A 20,034-nucleotide genomic window follows, 5' to 3' on the forward strand; every position below is an offset into this window, starting at 1 on the left:
ACAACTTCTACAGTTTGGTGTGGGCGCAATTTTTTTCGTAATTTGAAATCGAATTTTCCTCTGAAATGTTGCATATAAAACAAAATATTTTGTAATGTAACTTAAATACATAATGTTAAAAGATACACCGAGACAGTACTTCGCTTGGAAGTCGGTCGCTCAATGGTAATAAGCAGGTTAAACTTCTTACAAGTGACCTAAGTAGTGTTCACGTTATAGGGATTCAAGAGTCCCAGGGATCTTGAGGATGAAGACCGCTTCCTGTCCGACAGATGGCAGTGTAGTAATGCGTATTTAGTAACTTATGTGGCAGTCGTGAAGAAGAAAAGCTGTACCCTCGTGGTAAACAATACTGTAAATACAACTTTCAAGGTGCGTAGATGCCGTCTTAATATTTAATACACACATTTCTAGTTTATATAGCTGACAATGAGTGAAGAGTGCAGGACTAAATCTTAATTCAGCTGCTATTTGCGTTATTTGTGCGAATCACCTAAAAGAACTGTCGTGTTTTACAGAATATGAACAGACATATCGATTAAATACAGTCACGTGCGAGTAAAATGGACGCGGTTTATCCAGAAAAGATCAAGAAGAAGAAAAGAGAAAGAGAGGTGCAAACTTTTGTTGAAAGTTCAAATGTGCAGAACGAGTCTGAAAAGAAAAGACATAAGAACAAGAGGGAAAAAGACGTGGAGAATTTAAGTGACCAGACACCTACAGAGAAGAAGAAGAAAAGGAAACTGAATAAAAGAGAGTTTGATATTGAAACTGAACAGGCGACATTGATCAATGATGGACTCCTACATGAAGTAAATGACGCCACCTCACCATCAAAAGAGGAGGAGAGGAAGAAAAAAAGAAAGAAAGTGAAAAGAACACATTCAGACTGTGATGACACGGCAAAAGACCCTCATGAAGAGCAGTCTGGTGTCACCACGGAGATGGAGAACATGCCAAATGACCAGCAAACTGCCCAAGACCTCACAGATCCTGCCACACTAGTTCATACTCGATCCTTCCGGAAGAAAAAGGGAAATGGAGAAGTTCTAGAGATTGATTTTAAACTTTTGAGTGAAATGAAAGAATTTGTCCTGACATAGAGTCCAGATACATGATAAATGTCCAAAAAATGATCATGTATGACTTGCCAAGGTTCAGGGAATTCAAAAAGCAAGGTACACTCAGGATGCCTCTTAAAACAAACTACAGTAGTCAACGTGTGAAGTGGATAAAGAAAAAGTTTTATCAAAGTGAGACAAGAACGGATATTGTTCTTGTCTTAGGACAACTTTGATGAACGTTTTTGATCCACTTCAAATGTCGACTACTGTTTTATGTTGAGGTAATATTTTAAATACTTTGTCAAGACATAGTTTCAATCCTTACAAACTAACATTGTAGTCCATTGTTCACCAGTGGAATTATTTTATTTACTTGCATTCATGCGCCAGTTGATGGAGTATACTTGCCTTCGGGGTTAAATGTAAATAATATAGTACAGTACAAATAAAAAGACATTACTAATCTTTCTTTGTGAATGTTTGTCTAAAGGTATCCCACTTAGACATGGACGATTCTCCATTGAGGAAAATAAGAGGCTGAGACGGAACGTTTTGGATTTTCTTGCTCTCACAGGAGTGGACAGTGCGACCAAGCTCTTTCACGTTAAACGGTTTCCAGACGAGAAAACCCTGTTGGTAAAGTTGAAAAAGCAGCACAAGTTTTTCTTAAAAATAGGTGAGTATTAGCATTCACATCGATTTGACCTATTTTCCATAAAGTGTACTAGATTCAGCTTGCTCTTAATAAAGACCTATGTACACTTTTGAGTCCTTGAAGGTTGTTAGCGATTGTACTGGTTGCAATAAAATAGTTTCTTTATTTAATAAGAAGTTAGGAGCAGTGAGTAAAGTTTCGTCATTCTGTTTCAATCCAACAGCGGAAGGAATTCCCAGGTCTTGTTATGAGGTTTTTGTCCGTGGAAGGAAAACATTTGATGGTTACAATTATAAAGGAAGGTAAAGACAAGTATTACTATGTTAAAGGTGGTATATTTGTTTAGCGATAGAAACGTTATGCTCTGCTTTTCGTAGTCCTGAAAAGGAGTTCAATGCAATTAATTTCTTTCCTCAAAAGGTTTGAAGATGATGAGGTCAAAGCGTTGCTGAAATATCAGACACTACATGGCAATGACTGGGTGAAGATTTCTAAACTAACTGGTCGAAGTGCTTTGTCTCTTGAGAAGCGTTATTCTCAAATCAGTAAGTTTAATTCATCATTTTTTTTTTCATTGTCTACAGAAAAGCTAGAGAAGATGTGTTTGTGGGAAAGCTGAGGTGCTCCCTTAATAGTTGTCTGGACAGTTTTTCATTGTATGTTGTACTTGGCCATTTTATAAACAAAATGATGAGATAAACAAACCTGGCATTCGAAACCTGTACGACTTGCTTTCTTCTGCAGAACACAAAAGATATGTTAAGAAGATCAGGTAACCAAACAGAAAACCAATGAGACCTTTCTCTAAATATCATCTTTTGTGTTGCACAGAAGAAACAGGTTTTAACAAAAAAGGTGGATTAATGATGAAAAAATATTTTTCTCTACGTAAAAGGGGCCAGGGGCCCGTTTCAGAAAGCAGGGTAAGTGCAAACTCCGAGTAAGTCAACCCCAGAAAACGGAATACTCAGGGTTTTTGGTTTCAGAACGCGAGGAATGTCAAACCCGCGACCGCGGAGTAAGTCAAGCCCATTTCAGAAATCGAGGTATCTTATACTCCGGGTGAGTAACCAGAGTAACCTACTCCGTGAACCTAACCTGGTCGGGAGCAGGTTTTATTCCGCAAACGCAGGGTTTGTTACAATCTCCGCCCCCTTTTCGAAGCGCGAGCGGGTTGAAATGACATACGTCATATGTTTAATTGATTAGAGTTCCTAATCGCGCTCTATTTAGTCACACAGAACTTAAAATAGCATGTTCGTTTATTCATGAACCCATAGATGAGGAAGCTGCATTAATTCGCACAGAATTATATTTATGTCGGGAGAGAATTGTGAGGCCCCGTTTGGACGTTTTATCTTAACTTTTAAGGCCAGTCTAAGAAGTATATTTAACATTTCCCAATCAGTCATCCTACTAGCAAGACTATTTTATTTCTTTAAACTTTCCTGAATGAATGATGTTATTGTATTTCTACCACGGCGTTTTAGTGCCACGTTAAAAATAACATAAATTCAAGATTACGAGAATAAAGTCAAAATGTTACGAGAATAAACTCGTCGTAATACGTATTTTATTTTCGTGAAAGTTGTAGTTTAAGAGTTTAAATTATGTTTAAGTACGTCATCTGAATCAGTGAGTTAATTCGTAGTTCATGTCAGATTTTGACATTTCGACTTTATTCTCGTAACATTTCGACTTTATTCTCGTAACATTTCGACTTTATTCTCGTAACATTTCGACTTTATTCTCGAAATCTTTTTTTTTACGACGCCGTCGTATATTTCATATTCAGCTGCTGCCAAGATCTTTTTATTGCAGAAGGATTTCACCTACATGAGAGCAAGAGAGTTAAATATAATTTACATTTTCACAGTTTCAACAAAATAAATATAAAAGTGATTGACATATAAACTTGCGCATTAACACGTGAAGCACTTTTCTCCCACGCCAACTCTCTTTCTTTTGCTGCTGCGGCTGTGTTGCACTTTTTTCTAAATATCTGCTCATATTCACTATACGCTTGTAACAGTTCCTTCAATTTGATTGGCGAGAAATGAACAGAGCGCTTTTTGTCACGTGCCGTTGCCATGGTGAATCGTGCTATCTTCACTCAATTGATGATGGCTTTTCATCGCCATGCTGCACGCGCGTAACCTAGAGTGAACTTACTCAGGGTTGATTAAACTAACTCAAATCAGCTGTTCTGAAACTGAAAACTCAGAGTAACGATTCTCTGAGTAAATCAACTCAGGGTTCAGATTTTAACTCAGTGTTGGTTGAACTTCCTTATTGAAACGGGCCCCAGGCTAGCTCTTCATTAGGGTCCATGTTGTATTGAATTCTAGGTCATATCGGTTGTTCTTTATTACACAGATAAAAATTTTGGGCCATGGTCAGAAAAGGAGTTGCAGAGACTTTTGAGGGCTGTGCGAAAATATATCATAACTGAACTTAAGTCCATATCCACTGATACGATGACGCCAACCAGAGTCAGTCGAGAAATTCTCTACAAGAAACTACCATGGTTTGAAATCGCTCACAAGGTTAAAACTCGAAGCTGGACCAAGTGCAGAGTTAAATGGTGAGAGAAATCAGATTATTTTCACAACACATTTTAGAGAAGGAGGACGTAAAACATGTACTCCAAGGGATTCTCTGTTGTTCATGAAAGTTTTCACTTACCCTAAAGGATGGGGATCCTTTCGGTGCGGATGTCATCTGGGAGTGTATGCCGGGGAAGGAAATCCCATGGGGACAAAATCAGACTCATTCAAGCGTAAGAAATTGTGTTTTTCCATGCTTAACTTGCTTGAGTTGTTTTGTTTTTCTTTACCCGTCAAAAGCTTGAACGTGATAAATTGTCTTTGTCCACACAGAATGTATGAAAGCCAGGTAGATGATGTTGTGGACATCAACTGGGAGGATCTCACGAGTGCATTTGGGTGAGGATTGTTTTCAGTCAGAATAGTCTACCATTTGAAAAACCCCAAAATATGTTTTATAAAAACATGTAGTTAGGTGGTGTTTATTCTGCTGTGTCCACATGCATTATAGAACAAATCTGCGTTTACACAACACTACTGAAAACGCAGGTCACATGACCATTCAGACACGCTGGGCATGCGAACATATATGTAAACTATATATGTATGGGCATACGTAAGTTGGTTCTTGATGACAAGCGAGGAAAAGCAAGGACATCTTCGTTTCCACAAAATCTCAGTTTTCGGTGCTCGAAGTGTAGTATAAACGCCAGGTGTAATCTAAGCGAAGTTAGGCGGTTTAAAGGAAAACACAGTTGTATAAACTCTGTCACACCTGCCCATCTCTCTGTCTGTCTTTGTGCAAGACATGCGTGTATGTAAACAATTCATGAAAATAGTTGGAGCTTACTTTGAGAAAAACATGAACAGTGTTTACCAGCCAGAAATTTCGTCACAAAGGCGACTCATGAATAATGCGGCACTGTGTATAATAATAATGTTTATAAATACACTTGCATGTATAATTTAAAGAAAGAAATATATTAAATATGTATATATAATACAAATTATATATAAATACATACATCCATGTGTGTGTATTTAAATATGTACATAATTATTACACACAGTGCACCCACAAATATTTTTTAATTAAACCTTTTATTCTGCAAACGATTAGTCGAGACTAATCATATGGCTGCCCTAGAATAATGCAGTAAATGTAAAAACCGGCGTAAAGTATTTGTTTAGTTTTTTGTTGGATAAGACATTTTGTCCATCAAACAACATGTTATTGGGTGGTGTCAGGTAAGATGTGTCAACTGGTAAATTGCATATTGGGATGAAAGAGTGCCCCTGAGGAGTTCATTAAGTACGTAAGAGATGTAATTGTGCAATTACACCGGTTGCATTAGTAGAGAGTTTCTAGTCAGTAACTAGAATAATGGGTTTGCTTATTCAGGCATTTTAATTGTCCAGCCGGTATGAATAATCATTTTTGTTTTCATTCTCACAGCGATGTTCCTCCTGCATATGTTCAGATGAAATGGCATCAGCTCAAAGTGTGCTACGTGCCAAATTGGCAGAACAAGAGTTTTGAAGGCAAGTAGTGGTATTCTTGTAGCAGAACTGCTTAATTTGATTTGATATTTTAGGTTTAGTAAACACGTTTTCTATTGTGTGTACTATACCTTGATATTGTATATTTATTTTATTATAATTTAGTATATATAAGTTAGGGATATCAAACTATTTATCACGATTAATCATATCTAGAATAACATTTTTTGTTTTCATAATATATGTTGGTGTACTGTCATATTCATTTTTGTATTATAAACATGTATACATATTTAGAAAATATGTATATGTATTTATTTATATTACAAGTAATTTTAATTATATACTAATGTTTATTGATTTTTAAATTTTTCTTAAATATATGCACGTATGTTTTTATAAATAAAAAATTAATATGTACAGAACACAGACATAGATTATGTTAACACAAACTTTTATTCTGGATGCGATTAATCTTGTGACTCGTCAAATATAATATAATGAAATATCTGTGTATCGATTGACATGAATGTTTGATGTCATTTCTCCCAGACATTGTTGACTACCTGCATGAGAAGGTCAAACCAAAACTGGAGAATGAATGTAAGGATCTTGATGAGAATGACCTGCCAGCTGACCAGAAGCAGAGCTTCCTTCTCTCTGACATCTTTCAGGATATAAATTAGGAGGAGGATGAGGAGGAGGAGGAGGGCAATGATAAAAAGAGGACTACTTTATTCCTTGTACAGTTTAATTAGATTTCTTTACTGTTTAGATAAAAGATGTACATAAAAGATGCTCAGGATGTTTATGTTTAGAATGTACAAATCTTGTCTTTATTGTTATTTTTTACACACGTTTTAATAAACAAGTCTTAAATGTAACAGGCCTCTGAGCATTTTTAGCCTAACAATAAAGTAAAACCAAATGTGAGATTTTATTTTGCAGTATGCCACGTTAACTGTCAGCTCAGAGCGTTTGCCCAGCTCTAGGAGAACATTCGATGTTGGACAACATTAGATGGATCAGAGCACCAGAAATCATTGTCCCAGCCCATGAGCTAGACTGTAAAGGTGGGGCGCTCAAAGCCTTGCTTCACTATAACAATATGTGTCCTCTTATCACTGTTGACATGTTCCGTTTCCATATATTTGGCAGCTGAGTGAGAATAAACAACAGTCAACCATTACAATAAATAAACGCCTGTTTGACTTGCACAGTCCGATTGGGGTATTTATGACATACAGTTAAACACGCACAGTTATATAGGTGTGGGTGCGATTTTAAATACATTTTCAGATGAAATGTTGCAGGGATATGAAACGGAATACTTTTGTAATATTTTAAGTAAATAATCTGTACTTGTCCCAATGTGTTATGAGCCAGGGTCCTTACTAGCACCATAACAAGTGTTCACGAAAGCACCAGGGATCTTAGAGACGTAGACTTCCTCCTGTCCGACAGATGGCAGTGTAGTAATGCATTTGTAGTCTTTGGTAGTGAAGAAGAGAAGGAAGCATGTTGTGGTAAACATCCCGTAAACATAACTTTCCAGGTGCGTAAATGTAATCTTTATTTTTAATACACATGTTTCTAGTTTAAATGTGTGATGATAAGTGAAGAGTGGAAGACTAGATGTTACGTCAACTGTTATTTATGCGCAGCACGTTTTACAGCTAAAACAACGGTCATATGAGCAGACGTAAAGATTAAATACAGTCACTTGCGCTTAAAATGGACGCGGTTTATCAAGGAAAGATCAAGAAGAAGAAAAGAGAAAGAGAGGTGCAAACTTTTGTTGAAAGTTCAAATGTGCAGAACGAGTCTGAAAAGAAAAGACATAAGAACAAGAGGGAAAAAGACGTGGAGAATTTAAGTGACCAGACACCTACAGAGAAGAAGAAGAAAAGGAAACTGAATAAAAGAGAGTTTGATATTGACACTGAACAGGCGACATTGATCAATGATGGACTCCTACATGAAGTAAATGACGCCACCTCACCATCAAAAGAGGAGGAGAGGAAGAAAAAAAGAAAGAAAGTGAAAAGAACACATTCAGACTGTGATGACACGGCAAAAGACCCTCATGAAGAGCAGTCTGGTGTCACCACGGAGATGGAGAACATGCCAAATGACCAGCAAACTGCCCAAGACCTCACAGATCCTGCCACCCAAACTCATATTCAAACCTTTCAAATTAGAAAGAAAAATGGACAACTTAAAATTATAGAAATTGATTTAAAACTTAGGGATGAATTGGAAGAATTTGTTCCTGACATTAAGTCCACTAATTTAATTAATGTCCGAATTATGATCTTAAATGACTTGCCAAGGTTCAAGGAGTTCAAAAGGCAAGGTACACTGCTTTCAGCACGCCTCTTAACACAAAGTATTCTCTTAAAACATTTTTCTAATATTTCTTATATGTTGCACCAGTTTATTGATCACACATGCTGTAGGTCTTAAATGTAAATAATATAGAAACGTCAAATAAAAAGGTATTACTAATCTTCTTTGTGAATGTTTGTCTAAAGGTATCCCACTGAGATATGGACGATTCTCCTATGAGGAAAATAAGAGGTTGAGACGGAACGTTTTGGATTTTCTTGCTCTCACAGGAGTTGACAATGTTAACAAGCTCTTTCACGTGCGAAGGTTTCCAGATGAAAGAAAGCAATTGATGAAGTTGAAAAGGGAGAACAAGTTTTTCTTAAAAATAGGTGAGACTTCACATTGATTTAACTTCATTTCCATGAAGCGTACTAGATTCAACTTGCTTTCCATAGATACGTATACACATATTAAACACTGTAAAAGGTTGTACTGAATCAAGTGGAATGTTTTTCTGCTTAGTAAGATGTCCGGAGCTTTGAAGAAAAGTTCACTTTCACTAATTAATTTCTATTCAACAGCTGAAGGAATTCCCCGGACTTGCTATAAAGTTTTTTTCCGTGGAAGGAAATGTTTTGATCATAACAATTATAAAGGAAGGTAAAGACAAGTATTACTATGTTAAAGGTGGTATATTTGTTTAGCGATAGAAACGTTATGCTCTGCTTTTCGTTGTCCTGAAAGGGAGTTCAATGCAATTCATTTCTTTCCTCAAAAGGTTTGATGACGAAGAGGTCAAAGCGTTGATAAAATATCAGACAATACATGGCAATGACTGGTTGAAGATTTCTAAACTAACTGGTCGAAGCACTTTGTCTCTTGAGAAGCGTTATTCTCAAATCAGTAAGTTTAATTCAGCTTTTTTTCATTGTGTACAGAAAAGCTAGAGAAGATGTGTTTCTGGGTAAAATGAGGTGCTCCCTTAATAGATGTGTGTGCAGTTTTTCATTGTATGTTGGCCCTTTTATAAACAAATTGATGTGATAAACAAACCTGGCATTTGAAACCTGTACGACTTGCTTTCTTCTGCAGAACATAAAAGTTATGTTTAAGAAGATCAGGTAACCAAACAGAAAACCAATGAGACCTTTCTCTAAATATCATCTTTTGTGTTGCACAGAAGAAAAAGGTTTGAACAAAAAAGGACAATATATGATGATAAAATCTTTGGATGAAACATCTCTATGTAAAAGTGGCCAGGCTCACTTCTTCATTAGGGTCCATGTTGTATGATGGGGGGAATTCTAGGTCATATCGGTTGTTCTTTATTACACAGGTAAAAAATTTGGACCATGGTCAGAAAAGGAGTTGCAGAGACTGTTGAAGGCTGTGCACGACTATATGGTAACTGAACTTAAGTCCATGTCCACTGATACGAGGACGCCAACCAGAGTCAGTCGAGAAATTCTCTACAAGAGACTGCCGTGGTTTGAAATAGCTCGCAAGGTTAAAACTCGATGCTGGACCAAGTGCAGAGTTAAATGGTGAGAGAAATCAGATTATTTTATCAGATATATCAGATTAGAACACATTTTAGAGAAGGATGGTTTAAACATGCTCTCGAAGTGATTCTCTATTGTTCAAGAAAGTTTTCTTTTACCCTTAAGGATGGACATTCTTGCGGTGCGGATGTCATCTGGGACTTTATCCCAGGGAAGGAAATCCCACTTGGCCAAAATCAGACTCATTCAAGCGTAAGAAATCTTGGTTTTCCATGCTTGCTTGGATTGTTAGGGCGAACACATATCCATGTCAGTGTTCACTTAGTCATTGCGCCACCAGCTGCTAATAGGAAATATGGCATGGTTAAATCTATAATGTAACTCCATATATGCATGTTGCCCACCGTTCACTGTTCCTGAGGCCGACGGGTGGTTGTAGCACATGGTTGCGATGGCACTTCTGCGTGAGGGCCCGATGATCGCAGCTTTAATATTGTTTTGTTTTTATTTACCCGTCATAAGTTTGAACATGAAAAATTATCTTTGTCCACACAGAATGTATGAAAGCCAGGTAGATGATCCGGTAAATATTGACTGGGAGGATCTCACGAGTACTTTTGGGTGAGTATGAGTTTTCAGTATGAACGCCGTTCAACGGTATTGCGATACAAAAAAATTAAGTTTCATAATGTGGGTAAAATGAGATTTTGGTCATTTGTGTAGTCACACAATCACTCTCTTTTATGAAGAAAAAAGTCGCATGAAAAAAGTTGGAGTTTATATTGCGAAAGACATGAATAGTCTTTACTAGCCATTCCTTTCTACGAAGAGTTTTTAGTTTGATCAAATTTATAAAAGAGAGATACAACTGTACGATTATTTCCGGAAAAACACGAGCTACTAAAGTGGGACTAGTGGGGAGAGTTGGACGGAACTACACCAGCACATCATTTCAAGAAAGCAACACATCATCACATCATCCCTTCGTGTTTTGTACAGGTTTTTTGTTTTGTATAAAAGCTGATGTGTTCAGCTTGCATGTTTTTTCATTGAACATGGCGAGCATTTTCAACAATGGGAAAAATAAGATCTCTCTGGAGATTACATTGTGAGGTCACTTGATCCAAAATGACGAAAGGAGTGTTCTCTGAGGAGTTCATTAAGTACATAAAAGATGTGCAATTACACAGGTGGCATTATTATAGAGTCTCTAGTAAGTAACTAGAATAATGTGTCTGGTTATTCAGGCATGATTATAATCTCAGTGTCATGATTTTTGTCTTCATTCTCAAAGCGATGTTCCTCCTGCATATGTTCAGATGAAATGGCATCAGCTCAAAGTGTGCTACGTGCCAAATTGGAAGAACAACAGTTTTGAAGGCAAGTATTGTTATTCATGTAGCAGTACTGCTGGATTTGTTTAGTTATCTTTTAGGTTTTGTATGTTTCCTACTGTGTGTACTTAACTTTTTGTATACTACAAAGTATGCATAATTATTGGGAAAGTTGATTTTATGATCATATTTTTTTCCAGGCACATTTACTAGTTGCTAAACACATCAATTTTAATAACTACTATTAAATGCGTGTACTGTATATAATCATTAGTATAAGGTATATATAATGGTTAACAAAGGCTTGCAGCGAAAAACGCTTAATATTTAGGTGTGAGTTATTAAAATGCCCATTATAAAGGGCTTGGCATAGTCCGGGCGAATTGCACTTTCATTCTGCGTTTTGGGTTAAAACGAAGCTCGAAAACGTTAGAAGGCATAGTGTCTTCGAATAAACCAACACCCCTTTGTTTCTGGAGGCGGGGTTTACATGACGTAAACTAAATTAAATAACAAGTTATTTCCTACAGACTGGTAGGTGCTACATAACACATCCACCCATTACCTAATGGCCATGTACCAATGGTGGCTCGAGGGTGTTTACCGTCCAACACAATCTTTCCTGGCGATTTCAGTTTGGTTTGCTGCGGCGAATTAGTGAAACAAATTGTCGTATTGTCGAAATTAGGTCACAGATGGTCGTTTTTTCGATTTCGAATGTACAATGCTGACCCCTTAAGAATGCAATACTTATGCAGAGATCGCAACATTGAATCGTGAGAAGTGGTGTAGCAGAATGTTCATTGGTACAGCATTCTGACAAAAGCAGGCCAAGAAGAAAATAATGAGTTTAACTGCTAGAACGAAGAAGTAAGATGAAGAATAAGGTGTGAAACCATAAGGAACCCTTAAGCCTCCAGTGCAACTATTTTCCAGAACTTCAACCTACCTGGAGTCTCCAGGCTACAAGTACAAGTTTCTCAGGTTCTAAGAGAATTTGCTAAAGAATCTTAACTCCCCACCACAGACACATACCAAGTAACACAAACTGAATGTTGTCAAATACATGAATATTGAGCTAAAAGGCTTTAAAGCCACATGTTGAAACTGTAGGACAAAGATTAAAAGTGACTCCTGACGGACCACTATGACATTATTTTATACCACTGTTTGAAAATGTTATTTCTCCATGATCAGACAATAAGTTTTAACAATTTATTTTTTAGTCCATCTCTTACCCCGAGAGGTGTGTTTTGCTCATTGTTAGTTATAGTTTATGCCATAACTCCCTTGCCAAAAACACGATTGTCTGACTTGAACTGTGCTGGTACATCACCCAATTCATTCATGAGACCAGTCGTCATGTATTTCGCAACACTTTAGGTCATTCTTATAAAGTGAAAGTCATATTTTAGGACACTTTATCTCTGAGAGCCAGACACCTTGTACCTTTGGAGAGTTGAGATGTTCCTCATGGTTTCACACCTTATTCTTCATTTTAATCTTCATTCTTCTGGAGTTAAACTGTGTCTTTTCTTCTTGGCCTCCTTATGTCTGACTGCAGACCCAATGGACATTCTGCTATTCATTTGGTCAAAATTCACTGCTGCGATTTCTAGCATTGCTTTCGTATTGCATTCTTATAAGGGGCATCAAAATTTTTCTCATCACTGCAACGTTAAAGATTTTTTACTCACTACACCTGTAAATAAATCCTGCTTCATAATTATGTACATCTGAACATAAAGCATTGTTCACTTCTAGCCTTTGTCAACCATTATATATCACTTATAAATAATTACATGCACAATTAATAGTTACTGTTTAATATTAACTGTTAAGATCAGAAAATCAGCTTGCCTAATCATTTTGAACACAGTGTATATTTATATTATAATCACGAGTTTATAAAACAATCATATAATATCAATACATGTTTGAGTGTGTATATATGTTTGATATACTGTTTACAGACATGCTCAAAATTGTTGGGACCCTTTCATCTAATGGAAAAAATGCTTCATTCCTCTTGAAGAGTGATGAAAATAAAAGCTATTGTATCATGTATACTTGCATGCCTTTGGTGTGTCAAAGAATAAAACAAAGAAGCTGTGGAAAGAGATGAATTATTGCTTATTCTACAAAGATATTCTAAACACCTTAGAAAAGATAATATATCATTGGATTATAATGATATTCCAAACGATTTAGTTTTTTTAATAAGTATCACAGAAGTGTTTCCAATCTTTTGATCAATCATTCAGCCTAAACAGAGAAAAGTAATCACTATGCTGTTTGGTGTCATTGTGTGCACTACATTGAACATGGACCAGAGAAAGTAAAGGATAGAGTTGTCTGTGAAGCTCAGATAGAAAATAATAGATGAGCATGGTAAAGGTAAAGGCTACAAGACCATCTCCAAGCAGCTCAATGTTCCTGTGACAACAGTTGCAAATATTATTAAGAAGTTTATGATCGATGGAATTGTAGCCAACCTCCCTGGACGCGATTATCAGCTGTCCTTCCTGTCTCCCTGTAGCGCTGTCTTGGGCGTCTCACAGTGCGGACATGGCAATTTATTGCCCTAGCCACATCAGCAGTCCTCATGCCTCCCTGCAGCATGCCTAATGCACGTTCACGCAGATGAGCAGGGACCCTGGGCATCTTTCTTTGGGTGTTTTTCACAGCCGGTAGACAAGTCTCTTTAGTGTCCTGCGTTTTTAGAACTGTGACCTTAAATGCCTACTCTCTGTAATCTGTTAAGGTCTTAACGACCATTCCACAGGTGCATGTTAATTAATTGATTATGGTTAATTGAACGTGCATGGAAAACATTGTTTAAACCCTTTACATTGAAGATGTGTAAAGTTATTTGGATTTTTACAACATTATTGTTGAAATACACAGTCCTGAAAAAGGGACGTTTCTTTTTTTGCTGAGTTTATATCTCCATGTTCACAGATGAAAAAATCAAGCTTTCAAAGAAGTGAACACCACACCTGGAGTGAAACATGGAGGAGGCTCAGTTATGTTTTAGGGCTTCTTTGCTTCATCTGTGCAGGGCTCAATGAAATCTCAAGACTCTCAAGGCATTCTGGTGAGAAACATACGGCGCAGTGTCAGAAAGCTCTGTCTCAGTCGCAGGTCATGGGTCCTCCAACAGGATAAAGAGCCAAAACACACATAAGCTAAAATCATCCAAGAATGGAGAAGAACAAAACATTGGACTATTCTGAAGTGACCTTCTATGAGTCCTGATCTGAATCCTATCGAACATCTATGGAAGAGCTGAAACTTTCAGTCTGGAGAAGACACCCATCAAACCTGAGACAGCTGGAAGAGTGGGCCAAACATCATTTTTTTCCATGACATTTTCATTTGTTTTATTATTAACAATATTATTTTGAATAAAAATTCAAAAGCAAAGTCTGATTTCTATTAAATATGGAATGAACAATGTTGGATGCCAATTACTTCTGTCAGTTTCAAGTTATTTCAGAGAAAGTTGTGCATTCTTCATCTTTTGTTGAGGGGTACCAACAAATTTGAGCACGTCTGTGTATATATATGAATATATATACACACACTGTATAGTACCTGCTGACTGATATGAATGTTTGATGTCATTTCTCCCAGACATTGTTGACTACCTGCATGAGAAGGTCAAACCAAAACTGGAGAATGAATGTAAGGATCTTGATGAGAATGACCTGCCAGCTGACCAGAAGCAGAGTTTCCTTCTCTCTGACATCTTTCAGGATGTAAATGAAAATTGTGACGCTGACAGCGATGACGACAATGATAACGATGCGAATAACGACAGTTAAGGCGATATTGAAGTGGATGAGGAGAGTGGACAATGATAGAAAATGCACTACTTTATTACAGTTTAATCTGATGTTGATGATTTAAATTACGTTACATTTTCCTTTACTGTATAGATAAAAGCTCTTCATTAAAGATGCTTGTGATGTTCATGTATAGAATGTACAAATCTTATGTTTATTGACATTTATTTTTCTACACATTAATAAACAAGTCTTAAGTGTAACCGGGTTCTGAGTGTTTATTGATCTCACAAGAAGGTAAAACTAGATTGTGATACAAACAAGTAGATGATGTTAAGATTTGTAGTATGCCGTGTTAACCATCAGCCTAAAGCATTTGCATTCACATCCAAAAAAAACAGACACAAACAACCCAGTGTGCTGAACTCCAACATAAGATTACACTTTCAATCCAGCTAAAGCTCGTTCCAATGGATCAGAGCTCCAAAAATCATGGTCCCAGCCCAGGAACCAGCCTGTGAAAGTGGGGGGCTCAAAGCCTTGCTTCACTGTAACAATAGGTGTCCTCTTATCCCTGTTTGAAGGGTCCGTTTCGATATATTTGGCAGCTGGGGTAAAAAAAAAGTATAAGGATCAATGGTTAACCAATGAATACTGGTTCAGTCCTTTTAAAAAAACAAGTCCTTACCTGAAGTAGCCACTTCGTTTTTCTCTTCATCATTAGCTTCGTTTCCAATCCAAACAAAGACCTTGGAGACAAAATTGTATAAATATGGTAGCATTCGGTTTACTGAAAAAAGTTTTCTGGGGAGTAATTGTTTAGGTGTTTACCTGATCCCAGGTGTCCAGGATCATGACATCATCGGGAGCCAAGTCATCCTGAGTCAACTCTCCTGGCACCTCTTCAATCTAGAACAACAAATAACTCGTGAAATATAAGTGAATTGAGACGTGAATTTCAGTGACTTTCAGTTAATTTTTGCAAGTCACTGTCGACGCAGTGATGAGGAACTCACAAGGAACTGTCCTGTCTTGTTAGAGCATGCAAACAGTTTGGGTGGATGAGAGTCCGTTTTGTTCTTAAGCCTTTCAGATGTACGATACTCTGCTTTTCCTCCGAGAGCACTCCAAAAGTCACCTGTGCAGGAATAAGTAACATAAAAGTAACGTAACTCTTTAGCAGACATAAGGGACATGTCAGAGACATAGAAAAAGAATATAGGAAGGTAATTGGAAGGCAATCTAGCACAACAAACATGTACACACACCTCCCTCTGATCCTTCTTTTATCTCAGAAAGATTCACTCCTAAAATGGTGGCAAGCTTCTTTGCTCCATTCTTCTCAGCATCACTGCTACCCTGACCCATCCACAGCTTAGAGCCTGACGGAGTCACCAAAACTAAGGCATCGTTGGAGTTCAGGCTAGAGGCCACAGCATCAACCTGTGTCAGACAACATGAACCACACAAAACGGCTTTGCTCAAGGAGAACCTTGTTTTGCATTTACAAATGTAAAAAACATATAACTTAGAAAAACTTAACTCACCTCAACAGCTCGCGTGTGTCCGGCGGGGTTGGCACGCACTTGGAAAAGGCGCACATCAGAAGCCTTTGACTGGCCACCCTCTCGTGAAGTTCCACCCTTGTAGATCACCATTGGTTGACCTCCGAAGAGACTCATGAGGTGCTGGGGTTCTTTGCCTTGGATTACTCTTACCTACATCATGAAACGTTAATTCTTTACACATTTAAGCTTACGAATCTCATGTTCAGGGTTTTGAAGGAGTTAATAATTAAATGTTGAATGTAATAGAAAATACATCACCTGCACTGGGCTCCCACCAAGCTCATTGTCAAGCTGTGAAGCCAGGATAGCAGAGGCTCCTTTCTCATCCTGGCTGGAATCCTCCCCCTGCCTGCAGACAAACATCTCCAATTAATGAACCTTTACAGTGATGACTCATTCTATTGACTAACAGGATCCCAGCCCAGTGAGGTTGCATCCAGTTCTGTCACTTGAGTGTTCTTGCGTAACATGAGCAGACAAAGCCGTTGGCTCAGGTTCAAATCCTTTGGTTGCGTTTATTTCTTTCAGTTTAAGGAGGGTCTTACCATATGTATATAATCTGGCCCTGGCGTCCCCCGTGCTTGTAGGTGTAGAGAATGATGTAACTGTCTCCTCCATAGAACTGTCCACTGACTGACAAGTCAACAGAAACCTTGTCGGATCCCTCAATGCGCCACATCTTTCAGAAACAACAACAAGATAAAAGTCTGTTAATGTCAAATAAATAAAATAATTAAATTGTTAGCTCCCGATAATTAAACAGCATAGATGATAGAGATGTACCCTTTTCTCCCCTTTCCCGTCATCCACCATCCCATGCTGTGCAGCCATGGCATCCGATTTGTGAAGAGAGGATGCATCGAATGGCACTTTCTTGATCTTGGCGATTTTGTTAGACACATAAGCCTGTCCCATACCTTTCGTCTGGTCCACGTCGCGCCAGAACTTGAAGAACTGTTTGAAAAGAGGAGTCTCTCCATTCTCAGGTATGATCTGGACCTCGGTGTGTTTTGGATAGCCCATTTTACTTATAAAGTCAGATGCAACTTTCATCCCTGCGCTTCGCTCTTCTTTATTAGCATCCTTTCCTATTTTTTTACAAGTGTTCAAGAAAAGGGCCATGGTTTAGATTTAGGCATCCCCTGGATTTAAGAAATCTGCACATTATGACTGAACTGAACCGTTAAACCGACCTTTCCAAACGAATATCTTGCCATTGGAACCATGGTCCAGAATGAAGCAGTCAGTGGACAGTAGATCACTTTGGGAAAAGGGATTCTCTCCAGACACCAAAGAGACAGACATGCTTCCACTGCCATCTGACACCTGAACAATTATAGGCAACGTTATAACAACCATCAAGATACTTTCTAGTGATTACATTTTGTGTTAGGCTAACTGTACCTTGTACAACTTGGCCAACTGTCTGTTGGACACATCAGTCTTAGTGTCTTCAGCCTGTGCATCAGGAAGGTCAGGCTTGGGTCCAAGAATCTGCCAATATATATACACGTAATATAAAATGTTGAGTACTCACTATGAGGATAGTTTATGAGTTAGTTAATTTCGTTAGTTTGTAATATACTCACCGATAGTATGTTTTCATGTTCTGATCCTTCCTCACATACGAGAAGTTTCGCTCGTCCGCACCGCTCATTATCACGGATATCTTTGGAGACGTTGGTGGCCTTCAGCCTCTCAAATCTGTTACACTTGGATCCGCACCACTGGTAGATTTCCTGAGGCACCAAGAACGAATACATTTTTAACGTTTACATTCAAAATGGATCAAATTTGCTTAAAAGCAAGATGATGGAAACAAGTTGCTTTTCATATCACCTTTCCCAAATCGAGGATGAAGCAATCGCCCTGGTTGAAGCTGTCCCAGCTCACCGGCACCTCAATGGCACGAACGACCCGTCTGCCGCTCACATGGAGAACGCGCTTCACGTCCACTTCATTGGAAGCTACGTGTTTAAACCCAGAAGCAACTCCACCTTGCTGAATAAATAAAATTTGTGTCGTTAGCGAACGCGTCTTTTAAAAAACATATTTATGCCAAATATGTCCGATCGGGTCTACCCACCATGTATTTAAGGCCAGATTTGAAGTAACCCACAAAGGTTTTTGACTCATATCCCTGGACTTCTCTGTACTGGATAGGTTTCCCTCCCAGGAAATCATCCATTTGGACAGAAAAGATGGCACCTGCCCCACTCTCATCCGTGGTGCACGCATCACCTGCGGTTACCATTTAACAAGGTGTTCAAGATCCACAACAATTCCAGTCTTCCTTCAAGTATAAGTGACAATAATTGGCATGAATCAAAAGCCGCAATCTCACCTATCCAAAAGTGCAGGTCGTACTGTAGATGGCCGGAGTTCTGCTTGATGGTGTTGAGGACAAGATAAGTGTCACCTGTGTAGAACCCGCCATGCAGATTCTGAGGCACAGGCACCAAGTCCATATTTTCAACCCTCCATACCTGTAGGCCTCCCTGCTTTCCTGCCTTCTGAAATTCAGGGTGATTCACCATGGTGCTGTTTTTGGAAACAATTCACAATAGTCATTCATTGCGTGCTGTTCCACAATTGATCGGTGCAGTTTATTGTGTTCGAAAGTAAGAACAAAATAGAGGAAGTGGGTGATATTGTTTGTTCTTTTATAAGTGTAATGACAATTATGGAGATAATCTTAGGGGAAATTAAATAACAAAGGCACGTTTCTGTCCGTCTAGAACATTCCCGCTACACCCGGAACATAATGCTTCCGCAACCAAACTGCTCTCCTGGTATGTGGTGATTTAAGTCTCATAATGCCTTAGGCAGAGCTCTCCTCCCCCACTGGAAAACAGAAGAGCGACATAGGGCGGGTCCTTTTTTCCTCACTGTAGAGGTGTGCCACAAAAAAACCTACCTGTTCACTGCATTGTATCTCTGCAAGAGTATCCCTGCATTATATAATGGGGCTCAGGTGTGGGCGATATTACAAGGACAAAGTTACCCAGGAGGCTGGTCTGACTTTTGATTGCCTTGTATCAGTTATCACTAATACAAACAACAATAATCTGCAATATTTACAAAAGTGCTGCTTTTAATGAAGCTTTCCCCAGTCATCACGAATGACAATATGTTGGTTTCTTTGTTTAAACCACACATTTGCTAATACACCAGCTAAATACATAAGTAAACAAAGAAACTAAATGTCAACTTAATAATTGCATGCAAATTAATAAATTACACTAATTACAATAAATAACTAAAATAGAAGTAGTAAATAATAATACAATGTTTGCTAAAGCGTTTTAAACACTCAAGATCCATACACTGAATGCATTATTATGAATGATGGTTATTTAGAGAGATGCTGTCAGACAAGAGTCAATCATTAATAATCTCCATCAGACCTACGCTTCATAAAACACATGATTGATTATTTAATAGGCTGTAGGATTTTCATATTGGTATAAATGCACATTACCTGTTGCGGAAGTCCTGGTTAGATTATCAACAGAGCTGAGACGACAGACAGCTTTCGGGTTCTGTGTGGAGCTCAGAGGTTCCGCAGGTACTGAGAGCAGCAGCACCCTTTACACAGGTGTGTTATATCTGCGCACGACACTCCTCCTTTACACCGTACTTCCTATTTTTGCTACACAATAAAAAACACAAATCTGCAATATTACTCAGCTAAAAATAATAACACATTTGATTGAATGCACTACACATCGTGCAGTTTAATGTGT

The 20,034-nt window shown here is 38.1% G+C and overlaps 3 protein-coding genes across 9 annotated transcripts; 2 read left to right on the top strand and 1 right to left on the bottom strand.

Annotated features, from left to right (window-relative positions):
* Positions 1-232: 232 nt before the first annotated feature.
* ttf1.6 (transcription termination factor 1, tandem duplicate 6) lies at positions 233-6,649 on the top strand. The gene is given in 11 exon segments (XM_056744815.1): positions 233-372; positions 519-1,086; positions 1,089-1,178; positions 1,555-1,740; positions 1,943-2,021; positions 2,140-2,264; positions 4,096-4,303; positions 4,412-4,498; positions 4,599-4,664; positions 5,722-5,807; positions 6,318-6,649. Coding segments are annotated over 10 exon segments (1,584 nt in total). The 5' UTR covers positions 233-372; positions 519-563; the 3' UTR covers positions 6,452-6,649.
* Positions 6,650-7,256: 607 nt separating this feature from the next.
* On the top strand, positions 7,257-14,983 carry LOC130419202 (transcription termination factor 1-like). 7 transcript variants are annotated; one of them, XM_056745736.1, is made up of 10 exons: positions 7,257-7,320; positions 7,430-8,121; positions 8,300-8,485; positions 8,678-8,756; positions 8,875-8,999; positions 9,433-9,640; positions 9,764-9,850; positions 10,154-10,219; positions 10,893-10,978; positions 14,569-14,983. In XM_056745736.1, exons 2-10 carry the CDS (start codon positions 7,500-7,502, stop codon positions 14,757-14,759), a joined length of 1,650 nt encoding a protein of 549 aa, XP_056601714.1. In that variant the 5' UTR covers positions 7,257-7,320; positions 7,430-7,499; the 3' UTR covers positions 14,760-14,983. The 7 variants fall into 7 exon arrangements, 6 of the variants coding, with proteins under 6 accessions (XP_056601714.1, XP_056601715.1, XP_056601713.1 ...); XR_008906473.1 differs by adding an exon at positions 13,472-13,622 and having other exon boundaries at positions 7,273-8,121; positions 13,894-14,698; XM_056745737.1 differs by having other exon boundaries at positions 7,273-7,320; positions 7,442-8,121.
* On the bottom strand, positions 14,979-19,922 carry gsnb (gelsolin b). Its single transcript, XM_056745734.1, has 16 exons — positions 19,770-19,922; positions 18,633-18,829; positions 18,375-18,529; positions 18,128-18,289; positions 17,878-18,027; positions 17,693-17,782; positions 17,482-17,614; positions 17,072-17,376; positions 16,834-16,967; positions 16,547-16,637; positions 16,268-16,438; positions 15,989-16,163; positions 15,737-15,858; positions 15,552-15,629; positions 15,409-15,469; positions 14,979-15,328 (listed from the first exon to the last, which is right to left on the bottom strand). The coding sequence occupies exons 2-16, from the start codon at positions 18,823-18,825 to the stop codon at positions 15,159-15,161; spliced, it is 2,190 nt and encodes a 729-aa protein (XP_056601712.1). The 5' UTR covers positions 18,826-18,829; positions 19,770-19,922; the 3' UTR covers positions 14,979-15,158.
* Positions 19,923-20,034: the final 112 nt, after the last annotated feature.

This window comes from Triplophysa dalaica, chromosome 4, assembly GCF_015846415.1.
Source record: "Triplophysa dalaica isolate WHDGS20190420 chromosome 4, ASM1584641v1, whole genome shotgun sequence".
Lineage (NCBI taxonomy): Eukaryota > Metazoa > Chordata > Actinopteri > Cypriniformes > Nemacheilidae > Triplophysa > Triplophysa dalaica.